We start from the raw sequence: 18,252 nt of genomic DNA, 5'->3' as shown, positions 1-18,252 counted from the left end.
GAATGTAGTGGGACAATCATTGCTCACTGCAGCCTTGAACTCCTGGGCTCAAGCGAGCCTCCCACCTTTGCCTCCTGAGTAGCTAGGCCTATAGGTGCATGCCACCACAACTGGCTAATTTTTTATTATTTTGTAAAGATGGTGGTGGGAGCGGGAGAGTCCCTCTACGTTGCCAAGGCTGGTCTCAAACTCCTGGGTTCAAGAGATCCTCTGGCTTCAGCCTTCTAAAGTGCTGGGATTACAACCATGAGCGCCCAGCCAGAGAAGTTTTTTTGTTTCACTTTTCTATCTTTTCCTCTCTGTAATATGTATTAAAAAAAACCTCCTACAACAAAAAGACGAACAACCCAATTTTTAAATGGGCAAAAGACATGAATGGATACCTTTCCAAAGAAGATATACACACCAGCAAGAAGCAGATAAAAAGATGCTCAACCTTACTAATCATTTGGGAAATGCACATACACTAGGTTGGCTATAATAAAAAAAAACAAAAACAAAAACAATACAATACAAAGCAGGGCCAGGCACAGTGGCCCACGCCTGTAATCCCAGCACTTTAGGAGGCCGAGGTGGGCAGATCACTTGAGGTCAGGAGTTCGAGACCAGCTTGGCCAACATGGCAAAAACCTGTCTCTAGGCTGGGCACGGTGGCTTACGCCTGTAATCCCAGCACTTTGGGAGGCTGAGGCAGGCAGATCACGAGGTCAAGAGATTGAGACTATCCTGGCCAACATGGTGAAACCACGTCTCTACTAAAAATACAAAAATTAGCTGGGCATGGTGGCATGCGCCCGTAGTCCCACCTACTCGGGAGGCTGAGGCAGAAGAATCACTTGAACCTGGGAGGCAGAGGTTGCAGTGAGCCAAGATCGTACCACTGTACTCCAGCCTGGCAATACAGCAAGACTCCGTCTCAAAACAAAACAAAACAAAACAAAAACAAAAACCTGTCTTTATTATAATTACAAAAATTAGCTGGGTGTGTTGGCACGTGCCTGTAATCCAAGCTACTTGGGAGGCTGAGGCAGGAGAATCACTTGAACTCGGGAGATGGAGATTGCAGTTACTGCACTCCAGCCGAAGTGAAGGAGTGAGACTCTGTCTCAAAAACAAAACAAAATAAAAAACAAAATACAAAGTAACAAGTGTTGGTGAGGATGTAGAGAAACTGGAACCCTCACACCTGGTTGGTGGGAATGGAAAACAGCACAGCCACTGTGGAAAACACTTTGGTTGTTCCTCAACAAGTTAAACATAGAAATACCATAGGATCCAGCAATTCCACCGCGAGATCTATACCCCAAAGAACTGAACGCAGGTAATGAAATACACATACATACATGTTAACAGCAGCTGTACTCACAATAGCTAAAAGGTTGAAATAACTCTACTGTCCATCAATAATGAATGGCTAAAGAAATTGTGGGGCCAGGCACAGTGACTCACAACTGTAATCTCAGCACTTTGGGCACCGAGGCAGGAGAATCACTTAAGCCCAGGAGTTAAAGACCAGTCTGGGTAACACAGGGAGACCTCTTGTATCCACAGAAAAATAATTAGCCAGGTGTGGTGGTGTGCACCTGTAGTCCCAGCTACTTGGGAGGCTGAGGTGGATCACATGAGCTCAGGAAGTGGAGGGTGCGGTGAGCTGTGATCACACCACCGCACTCCAGCTTGAGTAACACAGCAAGACTGTCTCAAAAAAAAAAAAAAAAAAAAAAGAACAAAAGAAAAATTGATTGTGGTATGTGCATACAATAAAATACTACTCAGCCATAAAAAGGAATTAAATATTGATACATGGTCTAACCCTAGAAACATGCTAAGTAAAAGAAGTTCAATACAAATGGTGACACATTGTCTGCTTCTATTCATATGAAATATCCAGAGTAGGTAAATCCCTAGAGGCAAAAAGCACATGGCTAGTTGAGAGGCAGGGGGCAAAGTGGAATGAGGAGTTGATACAGGAGATAGAAAGAAATTATTTAGGCAGATAGTGAGGGCAAAGAGTCCTCAGCAGAATTTCTTTTCTAACAGAAAGTAGCCCCTGATATCATTTCTTTTCTAATAAATAGCAGCCTGAAAACTCAAGCTACAAACATAGATAAGGAAGCTGGAAGCTTGCACGTGGGAATGCTGGCAGCTGCACCAACAGAAAAGGGCTACCTCGGAGCCAGGCATATCCAACACGGAGGCTCCATCTCCCCTTTTTTGCTACCACGTGTACAGGAATTAAGAAATGGGCAACATGGGGCTGGGCAAGGTGGCTCACGCCAGTAATCCCAGCACTTTGGGAGGCCAAGGTGGGCGGATCATGAGGTCAGGAGTTCAAGATCAGCCTGGCCAACATGGTGAAATCCTGTCTCTACTAAAAATACAAAAAATTAGTTGGGTGTGGTGGCAGGCACCTGTAATCCCAGCTACTGAGGCGGGAGAATCCCTTGAACCTGGGAGGCGGAGGTTGCAGTGAGCCTAGGTCATGCCACTGCACTCCAGCCTGGGTGACAGGGCAAGACCTTGCCTCAAAAAAAAAAAAAAAAAAAAAAGGAAAAGAAAAGAAATGGGCAATGTGGCACAGCTCAGGTAGAGACCCCGGCGGCATAATAAAACATTAGCAGATACCAGAAATTCGCACCCTATGCAAATGGCACACCTGTTCTAACCAGTTTTTCATCCCCTATGTAAATCAGGCTACGTCTCCTCACCAGCTCATCTATAAACCCCCCTGCATTTTGCTATGGACCAGCAACCCATTTTTCCGGGACTCCTCTCTGTAGCAGAGAGCTATACTCTCCGTTGACTATTAGACTTTCGTTCTCAACCTCACTCTTTTGTGTGTCTTGGTCCTTGTTCTTCGTGGCTGTGCGACAACGAACCCCGGGTGTTACTCAAGACAACGAGGCCGTTTCAGAATCACTGCTTAATGGGTACAGCGATCCTTACTGGGCCGATGAAAATGTTTTGGAATTACATAGAAGTCACTGCACAACGCTGAAATGTACTAAATGCCACTGAATTGTGAATTTTAAAATGGTTATTTTTTTTTGACACGGAGTCCTGCTCTGTCGCCCAGGCTGGAGTGCAGTGGCGTGATCTGGGCTCACTGCAAGCTCCGCTTCCCAGGTTCACACCATTCTCCTGCCTCAGCCTCCAGAGTAGCTGGTACTACAGGCGCCCACCACCACGCCTGGCTAATTTTTTGTATTTTTGGTAGAGACGGGGTTTCACCGTGTTAGCCAGGATAGTCTCGATCCTCTGACCTCATGATCCGCCTGCCTCGGCCTCCAAAAGTGTTGGGATTACAGGCGTAAGCCACCGCACCCGGCCTTAAAATGGTTAATTTTATGCAATGTGAATTTTACTGTATTTAAAAGAATCAATTTTAGTAATCCCAACACTTGGGGAGGGTGAGGGAGCAGGCAGATGGCTTGAGCCCAGGAGTTTGAAACCAGCCTGGGCAACACAGGGAAACCTCATATCTACAAAAAATTAGTTAGGCATGGGGGTGTACACCTGTAGTCCCAGCTACTCAGGAGGCTGAGGTGGGAGAAACGCTTGAGCCCAGGAGGTCGAGATTGCAGTGAGCCATGATGGCGTCACTGCATCCCAGCCTGGGCAACAGAGCAAGACCCTGTCCTAAAAAAAATCCGGCCGGGTGCAGTGGCTCATGCCTACAATCCCAGTACTTTGGGAGGCCGAGGTGGACGGAACACAAGGTCAGGAGATCGAGACCATCCTGGCTAACACGGTGAAACCCCCTCTCTACTAAAAATACAAAAAATTAGCCAGGTGTGGTGGCATGTGCCTGTAGTCTCAGCTACTCGGAAGGCTGAGGCAGGAGAATCGCTGGAACCCCAGGAGACGGAGGTTGCAGTGAGCCGAGATCGCGCCACTGCACTCTACTCTGGGCAACAGAGGGAGACTCCGTCTCAAAAAAAAAAAAAAAAAAGGAGTCACCCATTCTCCACTATTACTTCAAATTTCAAATTGCCCAAGCAGTGAGTGTAAATGATAGAAAAACTTGGAGTGAAAAGGAATACCAAACTGATATTACAAAGAGTTACTTCCCCAAATTTTCCAAATGCAGGAAAGTGCTGACAACAGCCAGCTGTATTCGAGGGGTCTTTGTCATCACCTGCCAACCTTTTCTGGGTTTATCTTTGAAGACTAAACATCTCCGTGTACACAGTTTATGTTTAGACGGGAACCAAATAACAGATTATTATTTACTGAGGGCCTGTGATGTGCCACGCACTGCGGAAGCAAGCACTCAACAAGCATTTCACGTATCCTAACGACAGCCCAGTAGGGTAGGCCTATTATCCCCATTTTGCAGAAGAGGAAACTGAGGCTCAACAGAGGGAATGCCACAAGTAATGGGTGGGGCAGGAGCTGAACCAGGCAACGTGGCTCCCAGTCCCACACTGTCCTTACCTCTTCCTACCTGGGTCGTCTTTCTGACCCGAGGCTACTGTAATGGCTCTATTTACCTACTGGCTCTTGAGTCTGAGACCCTTGGGGTGCATGGTGGGGACACGCCCCTCCACTGTCTATAAGCCAGGAAAGCTGAGCGCTCAATATGAACCAAGCCTCAATTCTCACAGCCGCCCAACAGGGTGGTTGTTCCATCACTCCCGACTTACGAGGAAACTGATACGCTGCTGCTTCTAAGGCGCAAAAGGCGTCGAACCTGGGCCACGCTCCCAGAGCAAGCAAAACACGACGCCACAGGTATCTCCGCCCCGCCCCAGCTGGGCCCTTTTATAGGCGAGCCCTACGGGTCGCGTACAGGGCCACGCCTAGACGCTATTTTTGGGTCCACTCCACCCCGTCGGTCCCGCCAAAGGTTGTCACGCGCGGCGCACTCTGGGAAAACCGTGAGGAGGTGCCTAAAAAGGACCCTGCCGCCTCTAACTTTAGTTGTCTTAGCTACTGCTTACAAAAGATGCGCCATCATGGCACTTATTTCTGTAATTTTCCTCCACCTGCGGCCGAGAAGAGAGCCGAAGCCTTTGAGAAAAATATTCCTAGACGGTTGAGTGTTTCCGGGCACATCAGGCATTCATTCGGGCCGCCTGCCCTCTGGGGGGGGTCCTTCACTCCTGGCACCTCTGGTTATGGACAACATACAGAAGCGACTGCCAATGAGCTCCGCCGAGTAGGACGGGGGCAGGGCCAGCGCTTAAAGGAGCCGCGACCCCTTTGCAGACCAGAGGGTGACCCGGATGATGGCGGCCGGCGCGGCCCTAGCCCTGGCCTTGTGGCTACTAATGCCACCAGTGGGGGTGGGAGGGGCGGGGCCCCCGCCAATCCAGGACGGTGAGTTCACGTTCCTGTTACCGGCGGGGAGGAAGCAGTGTTTCTACCAGTCCGCGCCGGCCAACGCAAGCCTCGAGACCGAATACCAGGTAGAGGGTCGCGGGCTGGGTAGCCAGCAGAGTCAGGGAGAGGGGGCGTGGCCAAGCGGCCAAGGCGAGGCGCGCTTTAGGAGGAAGGGGGAGGAGTCCGTGCTTGGGAGCGCGGGGGCGGAGCTAGAAAGAGATGGACAGATGGGGCGGGGACGGTGTGTGGGAGCGGAAGGGGAGGGAGTAATGAAGAAGGCGGGGCTAGAGTAAGAGATCCAGAGGGGGCGGGGCCATCGATAAGTATAGGGAGCCTCTGAGAGGCAAGGACTCTCGCTAGTGGGCGTGGCAATAATGCTGATAGGTCAACTACGGGGGCGTTGCCGACACAGGCCTTTCTCGGGGGTTAGACTAAGGAAAAAGGCTGGGCCTATCCTCTTTCGGAGGCGGAGCCAACCAGGGGCGTGGTCAGGTAAACGTCCATTAAGTACTTTTGATAGGTGCGTGGTCAGCTGAAAGTATGGACCCCAAGCTGTCATATCAATGAGGGTGGAGGCAAGGGGCGCAGCCACTGGGACAGGTTGGGGCAGGTGTGGGTGTGCCGTCGTTCAGGTAAGCCCTTGGTGGTCTGTATTGATCAGAGTGTTGGTTCAGCCGTAGCCCTCTTCGGCAGGCGCCCTTGGCCTACCGCTAGCCCTCCACCCGCTCTTACCTGCCCCCCAGGTGATCGGAGGTGCTGGACTGGACGTGGACTTCACGCTGGAGAGCCCTCAGGGCGTGCTGTTGGTCAGCGAGTCCCGCAAGGCTGATGGGGTACACACGTGAGTTCAGGCCTGATGCCTGCCTGGGTTCAGTTACAGCCCTGCCCTTCCCAGGCGGCCTCAAGTTACCGCCCTGACTGCCCCACTGAGTCGGCTGGCTGGCCACCCTGGGTCATGTCTGTGTGTCTGTCTGCCCAGGGTGGAGCCAACGGAGGCCGGGGACTACAAGCTGTGCTTTGACAACTCCTTCAGCACCATCTCCGAGAAGCTGGTGTTCTTTGAACTGATCTTTGACAGCCTCCAGGATGACGAGGAGGTCGAAGGATGGGCAGAGGCTGTGGAGCCCGAGGAGATGCTGGATGTTAAAATGGAGGACATCAAGGTGTGTCCACGCTCTGCTGGGGCCACTCCTTCCAGATATCTAGGATTCACCTGGGGTGCCCCCCTTGGGCTGATCAGCCTCCCCTCCGTAGTTGTGCCCCCAACTGAATTATAGTAACAGTAGCAGCTCTTAAAATAAGTAGTTCATTTCAGGCCGGGCACGGTGGCTCACGCCTGTAATCCCAGCACTTTGGGAGGCCAAGGCGGGTGGATCACCCGAGGTCAGGAGTTTGAGACCAGCCTGGCCAACATGGTGAAACCCTGTCTCTACTAAAAATACAAAAATTAGCCGGGTGTGGTGGCGGGCGCCTGTAATCCCAGCTACTCAGGAGGCTGAGGCCGGAGAATGACTTGAACCCAGGAGGTGGAAGTTGAACCTGGGAGGCAGAAGTTGCAGTGAGCCGAGATCGCACCATTGCACTCCAGCCTGGGCAATAAGAGCAAAACTGTCTCAAAAAAAAAAAAAAATAGTTCATTTCTAGGTATAAACCCTGGTGTAAAGGTTTAAGGAACTCATATCATAAATAACACATACCGTAAACCTCCAAACCACCTTGTGAAGCAGACCCTGTGCTCAAGTCATCCCCATTTTACAGGTGGAAAAAGTGAGATACAGGATGGCTGAGCAACTCACGGCCACACAGACCAACTAGCAGAGTTGGTATTGAACCCATGCTGGTTTCAGCAACTATGCTCTTAACCACAAGCAAATATGTTCTGTACATTTATTAGTATTTTAATTAACTACTTATTTATTTTCAAACAGATCTCTCTTGGTCACCCAGGCTGGATTGCAGTGGCACGATCTCATCTCACTGCAACCTCTGCCTCCCAGGTTCAGCCGATTCTCCTGCCTCAGCCTCCCGAGTAGCTGCGCCACCACGCCTGACTGACTGATTTTTGTATTTTTAGTAGAGACAGGGTTTCACCATGTTGGCTAGGCTGGTCTTGAACTCCTGACCTTAGGGGATCTGTCTGCCTTGGCTTCCCAAAGTTCTGGGATTACAGGTGTGAGCTACAGCGAGGCAAGGTCTTGCTCTGTCACTCAGGCTGGAGTGCAGTGGTGTGATCATAGCCCATTGCAGCCTCAAACTCCTGGGCTCAAGCAATCCTGCCACCTCAGTGGGACTACAGGTTTGCACCACCATGCCTGACTAATTTTTTGTTTTCTGTAGAGACGAGGTTTCACCACGTTGGCTAGGGTGGTCTTGAACTCCTGGGTTTAAGTGATCCTCCTGTGTTTGGATTACACGTGTAATCTTGCCTCAGCCTCCTGAGTAGCTGGGATTGCAGTTGTACATCACCACCCCTGGCTAATTTTTTGTAGAGATGGGGTTTTGCCATGTAGCCCAGGCTGGTCTCAAACTCCTGGGCTCAAGCCATCCTCCCACCTCAGCCTTCCAAAGTGCTGGGATTATAGGCATGAGCCACCATGCTCGTCCTTGTACATTTATTTAGGCATTAAATTTTCACAGCAATTTGGAAGCTTATAGAAGAGGAAACAGGCTCAGATAGGTTAATTAAGTTGCTCACGGTCACACAGCCAGTGAGTGGCAGGGTGAGGATTTGAACTTAGCCTGAACAAGTCTGTGTTTGCAGCTGTACCTCCCTGGGTTAATACAGCCTCCTTCCATATCCCCCGGTTTTTTTGGTCTCTGCTCCCCGATGGGTGGAGGGAGGCCTGACCCTTCCCGTCCCTCTGCCCTGCAGGAGTCCATTGAGACCATGCGGACCCGGCTGGAGCGCAGCATCCAGATGCTCACGCTACTGCGGGCCTTCGAGGCACGTGACCGCAACCTGCAAGAGGGCAACTTGGAGCGGGTCAACTTCTGGTCAGCTGTCAACGTGGCAGTGCTGCTGCTGGTGGCTGTGCTGCAGGTCTGCACGCTCAAGCGCTTCTTCCAGGACAAGCGCCCGGTGCCCACGTAGCCCCTGCCATGGAAGGAAGAACGGGACGAAGGAGGGGCAGCAGGGTGTGTGCATATGAGACTTGGGGGTCCCTCCCCAATTTTAGTTTCCTGCCAAAACGGGAGTGTGCAGTCGGGGCCTGCAGTCTGGCCCCATGAATCTTCTTCCGTCCTCAGCGGGCAGGGAACACCTCTGGCTTGTAGAAGGGACAGCTCAGCGGCTGCACCGACGGTCCTGGAAATCTCACATGGTGGGCACTGCAGCGTTGGAACGTGAGCCTCGGATTTTCTGGCCCCTCTACTGTAAATGTGCCTTAGCCTAAGCCTCCCATCCTGTGTTAGCGTTGCCTGGTGCGGGGCAGGGCCTAACAAGGAAACCTGGGCCCTCCAAGCCAGGTTGAGGTCTGGTAACAGAATGCCAGGAAGGGGGCCTGGAAGACCACCTGCCCTGGCCCCTCTCCTGCAGGGGCCCCACACAGGCATGAGGGATGGCCCGGCCAAAGTCTAGGCAGAAGCCTCCTGGAACAAAGAGTGGTGTGGCCTGGGCACTGGAGTCAATAAATTATGGTCAGAAAATCACAAGAGCCTGCTGATTGGGGCTCAGGGACACCAGCCAGGACAGACCAGCCCGTGAGGGGGCAGCCAGACAAGTGGGAGGGGCCTCCCACGAAGCTCAGAAGAAAGGTCGTGCGGGAGCCGATGGAGGTGGTCGCCTGGCACAAGAGAAAAATCAGAAAGCAAAGTTTAACTGAGCCCCAGTTGGGCCACGAGGCCTGGGCTTCCCCACGAGAGGGTGAGAGAAGCAGGGCCTGAGGGTAGCAAGGGGGTGGAGCGCTGGGGTCCCCGCTTCACCAGGCAGCAGCCAGGCCTGTGCACGTGGGGTGTGCAGGGGATCAGAGAATATCTGCTCTCACTCCTCACGTGCTAAGGAAAGTAAAAGCTCTCCCCTGTATCGAGTGGCTTCCTCTGAAAGGTGACACCCCTGAAGGCAGAGCCCTCAGGGAGGTGAGAGGCGCTTATGCGTGCAGGGACCTGGGCGTCCTTATGGGAGGCCTGATGGAGGTGGCACCCACGTCCCCAGCCTGAACACTAACACAAGAGGCCCACACAGCAGCCACCAGCAGCGTCTTCCCTTTATTTTAGTTTATTAATAGGATACAGAGTGCAGGCACTTACAGTGGTCAAACCGAGCGAGGAGTGGGTGAGATCTGCTCAGAGAGAGGCCGCCCGGGGCCTGCCCCATCAGGGAGGCATGGGCAGGAGCTGAGAGGCCCCCAAGGCCCCCCGCCACCACCACCCACATAGCCCAAGCCCAGCCACCCTGGGGGACCCAGGAGGAGGAGGAGGAAGACAGGAATAGGGCAAGGCCGGCCCGGGCCAACGGTTCCGGGCCTAGCAAAGGCACCTCTGGCAGCCGAGGCTGGGCCAGTCTCAGGCTGTGTGGTTAATATGGCCAGGAAGGACTATGTACACCTCAGGCCTGGCAGCTCGGCACTACCGAGCCCACTGGGCCAGGCTTGCTGCTGGGGAGCTCCTGCTAATGGGAAGTTGATATACCCCTGCACCCCAGCAAGGCCTGGGGATGTAGGCGCCCTTGGTGCCCCCACTTCTAGAAGACCTGCCCTACATGGGCTTTCCCAGCCCGAGAAGACCCTGGCAGAGTCCCCCACAGGCTGGACCCCTCATTCAGGATGGCGTCAAGGGTGCAGGTCCCCCCTCTGCCACCCTGAGACTCCATCCCCCAAAGTGCAACACCCCAGCGCCCCCTGCCTGGAGCTCCAGGGCCCCTTTGCACAGTGCAGTGTCCAGCCAGGCATAGGGGCCGGCCCTGGACCGGGGCCAGCGTTAAGGAAGAGGCCAGGGCTGCCCACTGGGAGCCTGGTCCCGGCATAGGGGCGGCAGAGGGCCCCAGACCACTGAAGCTCCTGCGCCGCGGGTGCGTGAGTCCCCCTGAGAGCACGCCCCCCTCGAGGCCTAGTCGAGCAGGGATGGCTCGGCTGGGCGTATAATGGTGGGCCGGCTGGGCGCAGCAGGGGGTCTTCTGCTGCAAAGAGAATAAAGACAGGTGGGGAGGGGGAGACGGCAGTGAGGCTGTGAGCAGGAGGCAGGCCTGGGTTGAGGACCCAGCCCCCACCCACACACCACCCCAGGGTGTTCCCCAGGCTGACCTCCGCAAGCCACCAGGGTGTAGGGGAGGAGTGCCAAACCTAGGCATCGACTCGCCTGCTGTTTGACCCTCAGTGAGTCCCCTGCCCTCCCCGGGTCTCAGCTTCCCCACCAGAGAAGTGGGGAGAATAAAGCCTGGCCCACATGGTAGGTTGAGGCAGGCAGGGGCAGGAAGAAGAAGGTAAACAGTGGGAGGAGGTGCCCAGCATGAGAGTTCCCCAGCTGCCTGGTGGCACACCCCAGTGGGCAGAGGGCAAGCTGGGAGCCCCGGAGTCACCAGGGCTCTGCTACTCTGTGACACTCAACAAGCCTCTTGGCCTCTCTGGGCCTGTTTCCTCTCGAGCCAAATAGGGATGAGGACGATTCCTCCACTCCAGCAGCTGAGCACATAGTGAGAGCTCACTGGGAGGAAGTGAGACAGGAGAGACCCCAGGGCGCAGGCAGTTGGGGTGGAGGGCAGGGGGTCGGCCTTACCTGGGCACTCCTGGGGGAATCCCTGGGGGGATCCGAACTGGCCGAGATGGGATCTGAGGCGGGGCTGGGAAGAGGTCACTGTTGGCAAACACGCTCTGGGGTCCAGGCCGGGATGGGATTGGGGGCGCCGAGAAGGAGGCTGCTGCCCCCACGGGCACAGGAATCAGGGGGGGCCCTGGAGTGGGGCCCCTCACCGCTGGGGGCCGGCCAGGGGGGTGTATGCTGGACACCGGTCGGCGCTGTGGAGTGGGGCTGTGAGGAAGGAGAGGGTGTGAGCTACAGATACAGAGTAGGAGGCCCCGCCATGCCACTGTGGCTGCCAGAACCTGAGGCGGGGGCTGGCTGTGGGGACAGTGCAGGCGCAGTGGGATCCTCCCACTCCAACCTGAGCGCCAGTCTCACCTTCCCTTGCCCTCGGCCCCCACACGGCCAGACACTTCCCACTCACAGGGCCCCCTCAGGCCTTGGGCCTGGGATCCACCCTCACAGCCAAAGACACTTCCAGAGTCCTCCAGATCAAGCCCTAATATCTCCAGGGGCCGTGGAACCTGCAAGCCCTGTCTAGACATCCAGGTTCCCTCCCGGGCCTCAGCACCTGCCACCTGCAGGCCTGGGTGTGATATCCTCCCCCTAAAAAACACCATGGTTTTCCAAGGGCTCTGCAAAGCAGCCCCCTCTGAGGTTCCCTGCCCAACAGCCTCAATGGACAACTCAGGGGCGGCGGCAGCTCTGGCCATGCCTTGCGTTTGCCCCTCCAGAGCCTCCCATCTGCCCTTCTCTGTGCTCCAGGAGGCTCATCTCTCTCCTGTGGCTGCTGCCCCTCCAGCCTCTTACCCCAGCTTCCATTTGGGCTGTGCCAATGGAAGGCACCAGCAGAGGGCAGGTGGGGTATTTATTCACGGGGTCCTGCCCTTGAGCTGCAGGGCTGGCTCGCCCCCATACCCCTTCTCTCCCTCCTCCGGCCTCAGCAGGGCAGCAGCTCCCACAGTGCCCAGCCCTGGGTGCCACCCTTGGGCTGTGTCCTGTTTCCTGCCAGGACCCTGCAGGACACACAGGGACGGCAGGAACCTGCAGGCTGAATGCTTAAGGGTAGGGGAACCAGGCTTCCGGACCTGTGGCTGCTGGCGCTCTGGAGCCAGGTGTCATCGACAGGCGGGGGTACAGGCGTGGACACAGTGCTGGTGCTGATGTCGCCGATGATGTTGAGCGCCTCCTTGAGGGCATGGTACATGCGCAGCATGTCGTCCCGCCGCTGTGCCTGGTCGGCCGACTCCTCCATGAGGCTGCTCTGGTCCGCCGAGGAGTATAGGTAAGCCAGCAGCTCGTGGTGGATGAAGGCCTTCGTCTGCGGGCAGGGGTTGGGGAGGGTCAGGCTTGTGCGTCACCCTAACCCAGAACCCACAGTGACTGCTGGAAAAACATCTCTCACAGGGCGGGGCCACCCCCAGTCTTTTTTGAAAAAGAGTCTTGCTCTGTCACCCAGGCTGGAGTACAGTGGCTCAATCTCAGCTCACTGCAACCTCCGCCTCCCGGGTTCAAGCAATTATCCTGCCTCAGCCTCCCAAATAGCTGGGACGACAGGCGCATTGACACCATGCTTGGCTAATTTTTGTAATTCTTTTAGAGATGGGGTTTCACCATGTGGCCCAGGCTGGTTATGAGATTCTTATTCAACTTATTTCTAGTATCTTGCCTCTTCCATTGATACCTTTTCTCCTGTTTTAGCTTATTTATTTATTTCCTTAACCTTGGCAGAATAATCCTGTTATATCTTTTTTTTTTTTTTTTTTTTTTTTTTTTTTGAGACGGAGTCTCGCTCTGTCACCCAGGCTGGAGTGCAGTGGCGCAATCTTAGCTCACTGCAACCTCCGCCTCCCGGGTTCACACCATTCTCCTGCCTCAGCCTCCCAAGTAGCTGGGACTACAGGCGCCCGCCACCAAGCCCAGCTTATTTTTTGTATTTTTAGCAGAAACGGGGTTTCACCGTGTTAGCCAGGATGGTCTCAATCTCTTGACCTTATGATCCGCCCACCCTGACCTCCCAAAGTGCTGCGATTCCAGGCGTGAGCCACCGCGCCCGGCCAATCCTGTTATATCTTTATTTATTTTTTTGTGACAGAGTCTCACTCTGTCACCCAGGCTGCAGCACAATCTCGGCTCACTGCAACCTGCGTCTCCTGGGTCGAAGCAATTCTTGTGCTTCAACCTCCCAAGTAGCTGGGACTACAGGTGTGTGCCCCCAGCCACGGCTAATTTTTGTATTTTTAGTAGAGACGGGGTTTCACCATATTGGCCAGACTGATCTTTAACTCCTGACCTCAGGTGATCCACCCGCCTTGGCCTCCCAAAGTGCTGGGATTACAGGCGTGAGTGAGCCACCTTGCCGGGCTAATCCTGTTACATCTTCCACCTGGCTTCTGTTCAAACACTACTAGTTTCTGTTCATGAATTTTATACATTGTCCTTTCTTGAACCTCCTACTGGATACAGAAGTTTTTCAGTTACTTTTTTTTTTTCTTTTTTTTTGAGACAGTCTCCCTCTGTCACCAGGCTGGAGTACAGTGGCGTGATCTCCACTCATTGCAAACTCCACCTCCCAGGTTTAAGTGATTCTCCTGCCTCAGCCTCCAGAGTAGCTGGGAATACAGGCGCATGCCACCACGCCCAGCTAATTTTTGTATTTTTAGTAGAGGGGGGTTTCAGCATGTTGGCCAGGATGGTCTCAATCTCTTGACCTCGTGATCTGCCCGCCTCAGCCTCCCAAAGTGCTGGGATTACAGGCGTGAGCCACTGCACCCGGCCGTCACAGCTTTTTTTTTTTTTAAGATAGGGTCTCACTCCTGTCACTCAGGCTGGAGTGCAGTGGAGCGATCTTTGCTCACTGCAGCCTCGATCTCCTGGGCTCAAGTGATCTTCCTGCCTCAGCTTCCCGAGTAGCTGGGCCAACAGATTTATTATTTTTTTAAATAATAAAATATCTTTATCTTATAAGAGTCTATTAAAAATGGATAATCATTTCCCATCTTTGGCTGCTATAAAACATCGTGGAAAACAATAAGCATGTATAAGCTCACTTTGCACGTGGGCAATTGTCTCTCTTGGAGAAGTTCCTAAAAGTAAATTTGCAGGGTCAAAGGATATATGCATTTTAAATTTCATAGCGGAAGAACCGTATATGTCTCCGATCCTATCGGTATATGAGGAAACATACTAGGACACCATGAAACTGTGAACACTGATTACTACTGAGAATGAGAGCAACAGGGTGGGAGGGCATGGCACATGGGAGGTGTGTGTGTGTTTTAAATAGAGATGGGGTCTCAATATGTTGCCCAGGCTGGTCTTGAACTCCTGGGATCGAGTGATCCTCCTGCCAAGCCTCCCAAAGTGCTGGGAGTACAGATGTGAGCCACCATGCCCAGCCACGCCCCACGTGGGAGTTTTACTTAGATCTGCAGGTTTCTGTGGTTAACATTCATATACAAAACCCAAGCCACTTTTTGTTTGTTTGTTTTTTGAAAGAGGTTCCTGCTCCATCACCCAGGCTGGAGTGCAGTGGTGTGATCATGGCTCACTGCAGCCTCAACCTCCTGGGATCAAGCGATGCTCTTACCTCGGTCTTCTGAGTAGCTGGGACTACAGGCATTTGCCACCATGCCCAGCTAATTTTTAAATTTTTTGTAGAGACTGAGATATGGCTATGTTGCCCAGGCTGGTCTTCAACTCCTGGGCTCAAGTGATCCTCCCTCCTCAGCCTCTCAAAGTGCTGGGATTACAGGCATGAGCCACTGCTCCGGCCCCAAAGCTGGTTTATAAAGCTTCCTGAGTGGCTAGTGCCATGCCAAAGGCCTGACACACAAGTGCCCTGAGCCCTCTAGCAGCCTGAGCTGGAGATACTATCAGTACAGCTACATTTCACTGAAGAGGATCCCAGAGCCTTGAGAGTCTCCGGGGAACCCGGGGCCGGGCGGGTGACACCCACGAGGAAGGGGCTGGGCCCCAGGCCATTAGGACACAGCAGCTGCCCAACACAACCCAAGGGTATGGTTGCAACCAGGGTAAACGTGGGTTTGAATCCCACTTCCCACTTTCCTAAGGAACTTGGGGCAGGTTACTTGATCTCTTTGGCCTTGTTTTCTGTCTGTGAAATGGGGAAGATGGCCGTTCTCCCTCCTGCAGTTATTCTGAGGCCAGCATAAGTTAATTCAGAGAAGGCGCACACCTGCAGGGTTCACTCCAGTTAGTGGACTTGATGGGACTATGGACCCAGTGTGGCTCGGAAACCCTAGGGTGTCCCAAAGAGGATGGCCATGCAGATTCCGGTGTTTAAAGGGTGGTGATTCACTCAAATTTGTTGTTGTTGCTGTTGTTGGACACAAGGTCTTGCTCTGTCACCCAGGCTGGAGTGCAGTGGCATGATCATAGCTCACTGCAGCCTCAACCTCCTGGGCTCAAGTGATCCTCCTGCCTCAGCCTCCCAAAGTGCTAAGACTACAAACAGGTATGGGCCAGGGTGCCCGGCCTCCTTCTCTTTTTTTTTTTTTTTTTTGAGTTGGAGTCTTGCTCTGTCAACCAGGCTGGAGTGCAGTGGCACGATCTTGGCTCACTGCAACCTCCATCTCCCAGGTTCAAGTAATTGTCCTACCTCAGCTTCCCCGGTAGCTGGATTACAGGCGCCCACCACCACGCCCGGCTATTTTTTGTATCTTTCTCTCTCTCTCTCTTTTTTTGAGATGGAGTCTCACTCTGTCGCCCAGGCTGGAGTGCACTGGTGCACTCTAGGCTTACCACAACCTCTGCCTCTTGGGTTCAAGCGATTCCCCTGCCTCAGCCACCTGAGTAGCTGGGATTACAGGCGTGAGCTACCATTCCCAGCTAATTTTTGTATTTTTAGTAGAGACGGGGTTTCACCGTGTTGGTCAGGCTAGTCTCGAACTCCTTAGCTCGTGATCCGCCCGCCTCGGCCTCGCAAAGTGCTGGGATTACAGGTGTGAGCCACCGCGCCCGGCCTAATTTTTGTATTTTTAGTAGAGATGGGGTTTCACCGTTTTGGCCAGGCTGGTCTTGAACTCCTGACCTCAAGTGATCCACCCGCCTTGGCCTCCCAAAGTGCTGGGATTATAGGCGTGAGCCACCGCACCCGGCTGCCTCCTTCTCATTTTTAGTTCTCCACTCACATTGTTGATCATGAGGTGCATGATGGTCTTTGGCATGAGGTCGCGGATGGACTTGTTGATGATGGCCACATATGAGTCCACCAGGTTGCGAATGGTCTCCACCTGCCGCTCCAGTTGGGGGTCCATGGAGAAGGTGTTCTCCTGGGCCCCATCCTCGTTTTCTGCCTGCAAGCAGGAGGGGAGGTGCTGAGGGGTGACTGTGGCCTGGGCCAAGTCCTGGTTCTCTGGAAACCATCTGCCCTATTGTCCCACCAATAACTGACCTCAGGCTGGCCCCTGACAGCCCCACTGACACCAGATAGGCCTGCTTGCCCTGGGCCAGAGCTGCCCAAACAATGGGGTGACCCTGGCTGATGCTGGGGTGGATCCCCTCTCCTGGGCATTGGAACGTTGTTCTTTTGTTTTGTTTTGTTTTGACACAGTCTTGCTATGTCACCTAGGCTGCAGTGCAGTGGCACAAACACGGCTCACTGCAGCCTCAACCTCCCGGGGAGAGCTTAAGTGATCCTCCCACCTCAGCACCCTGGAGTAGATGGGATTACAGGGGTGCGCCACCACGCCTGGGTATGTTTTTATCTTTTGGAGAGAAGGGTTTTGCCACATTGCCCAGGCTGTTTTTGAACTCCTGGGCCCAAAGGATGTGCCCACATCGCCTCCCGAAGTGTTGGGATTGCAGGCGTAAGCCACCACACCCAACCTTGGGACATTTTATTTTATTTTTGAGGTGGAGTCTCGCTCTGTCGCCCAGGCTGGAGTGCAATGGCGTGATCTCAGCTCACTGCAACCTCTACCTCCCGGGTTTAAGCGATCTCCTGCCTAAGCCTCCCGAGTAACTGGGATTACAGGCATGTGCCACCACGCCTGGCTAATTTTTGTAGTTTTAGTAGAGACGGGGTTTCACCATGTTGGCCAGGCTGGTTTCGAACCCCTGAGCTCAAATGATCTGCCCGCCTCAGCCTCCCAAAGTGCTGGGATTACAGGCGCGAACCACCCACTGCGCCCGGCAAGACATTTTAATATTGGGGCCAAGGGTGGCCATGTTCACTCTACCTCAGGATGGAAGGGGAAAAGAGAGGAGAACAAAGCAAGTGGGACCCCATACCCTGTGTGCCCCGGTCACTGGCTTCCGTGAGGGAACTTTCTGAGCCCTGATGACAAAGTACCCCCAATTTCTCCTTTGCTTGCTCAAGTGGGCATCTGCTACATGATTTCAGAGACTCCTGGCTAACATGGCCTGAAAATGACCTGTCCTGGGGAAAGCCAGCCCTGCTTCCTCTCCCAGGTGGGCGCTGCTGGGCCTGGCTGCGCAGGACGGCTCCTCACCTGGTCCTTCTCGGGGTAGACGCCGGCTCGGAGGAACGAGGCCTTCCAGCTGTCCACGTCCTCCTGGGAGTCACAGGCCAGCTCGATCTGCCGCAGGTCCTTGTAGACGTTTCTGCGGGGGCGGGGGAGGGAGGGGCACAAGCTTGACCCTGCCATGGGTCTGGCAGACTGCCGAGAGGAATGGGCTCTAGGGGTCTTTCTGACTGATCAGGAACCCAAACCCCACCCAGGCTTCACCTGGTCATGCCGAGGGGTCACTGTGAGTGACGCCTACACAGAAGAGCGCTGTGCACAAGCTCGGCAAGTGTCTGAGTTTCTTTGTTTCTGTTGGATCAGCTGACTCTTCTCTTTTCCTGGGCCCCCAGAGGTGGGCATGTGACCCTCGACACCAACTGTGGCCGGGAAGCTCCCATTGGGGCATTTTCAGGAAAGCCCAGAGCAGCAATGTCCACCAGAACTTTATTATTATTATTATTATTATTATTATTTTTTGAGATGGAGTTTCGCTTTTGTTGTCCAGGCTGGAGTGCAATGGTGCAATCTCGGCTCACCGCAACCTCCACCTTTCGGGTTCAAGCGATTCTCCTGCCTCAGCCTCCCGAGTAGCTGGGATTACCGGCATGCGCCACCACACCCGGCTAATTTTAGTATTTTTAGTAGAGATGGGGTTTCTCCATGTTGGTCAGGCTGGTCTCGAACTCCTGACCTCAGCTGATCC

General features: G+C 53.9%; 3 protein-coding genes across 11 annotated transcripts in view; 1 reads left to right on the top strand and 2 right to left on the bottom strand.

Annotated features, from left to right (window-relative positions):
* C20H19orf38 (chromosome 20 C19orf38 homolog) overlaps window positions 1–5,129 on the bottom strand; it is a 36,121-nt gene extending 30,992 nt beyond the window's left edge. Inside the window, exon 1 of the mRNA XM_024237592.3 lies at window positions 4,647–5,129. The gene's annotated coding sequence lies outside the window, so the exon portion shown is untranslated. The remainder of the gene's footprint in view (window positions 1–4,646) is intronic.
* An 88-nt stretch (window positions 5,130–5,217) lies between these two features.
* On the top strand, window positions 5,218–8,973 carry TMED1 (transmembrane p24 trafficking protein 1). Of its 2 annotated transcripts, none has more exon segments than NM_001132885.2 (4): window positions 5,218–5,411; window positions 6,069–6,166; window positions 6,305–6,488; window positions 8,198–8,973. In NM_001132885.2, coding segments are annotated over 4 exon segments (684 nt in total). In that variant the 5' UTR covers window positions 5,218–5,228; the 3' UTR covers window positions 8,417–8,973.
* A 536-nt stretch (window positions 8,974–9,509) lies between these two features.
* DNM2 (dynamin 2) overlaps window positions 9,510–18,252 on the bottom strand; it is a 111,992-nt gene continuing 103,249 nt past the window's right edge. For 4 of the 8 annotated variants that reach the window (XM_024236646.3, XM_024236650.3, XM_024236647.3 and 1 more), the window contains 5 exons: window positions 17,535–17,646; window positions 16,212–16,376; window positions 12,147–12,379; window positions 11,035–11,286; window positions 9,510–10,438 (listed from right to left, as the gene is read on the bottom strand). In XM_024236646.3, coding sequence (XP_024092414.2) covers window positions 10,369–10,438; window positions 11,035–11,286; window positions 12,147–12,379; window positions 16,212–16,376; window positions 17,535–17,646 — 832 coding nt within the window. In that variant the 3' untranslated portion in view covers window positions 9,510–10,368. The remainder of the gene's footprint in view (window positions 10,439–11,034; window positions 11,287–12,146; window positions 12,380–16,211; window positions 16,377–17,534; window positions 17,647–18,252) is intronic. The other 4 variants (XM_024236648.3, XM_054539672.2, XM_024236649.3 and 1 more) reach the window with 1 other exon arrangement.

This window comes from Pongo abelii, chromosome 20, assembly GCF_028885655.2.
Source record: "Pongo abelii isolate AG06213 chromosome 20, NHGRI_mPonAbe1-v2.0_pri, whole genome shotgun sequence".
NCBI lineage: Eukaryota > Metazoa > Chordata > Mammalia > Primates > Hominidae > Pongo > Pongo abelii.
Note: the sequence above shows the minus strand (reverse complement) of the source record. Positions and strands in the feature narration are given on the sequence as shown.

What these genes read in the sequence shown, in the direction of transcription:
- TMED1 (XM_054538500.2), top strand. Translation starts at nt 5,889, where the DNA reads ATGAGGGTGGAGGCAAGGGGCGCAGCCACTGGGACAGGTTGGGGCAGG. An exon ending in AAGGCTGATGGGGTACACAC is followed by an intron (nt 6,167 to 6,304) that starts GTGAGTTCAGGC and finishes CTGTCTGCCCAG; the next exon opens with GGTGGAGCCAACGGAGGCCG. An exon ending in TTAAAATGGAGGACATCAAG is followed by an intron (nt 6,489 to 8,197) that starts GTGTGTCCACGC and finishes TCTGCCCTGCAG; the next exon opens with GAGTCCATTGAGACCATGCG.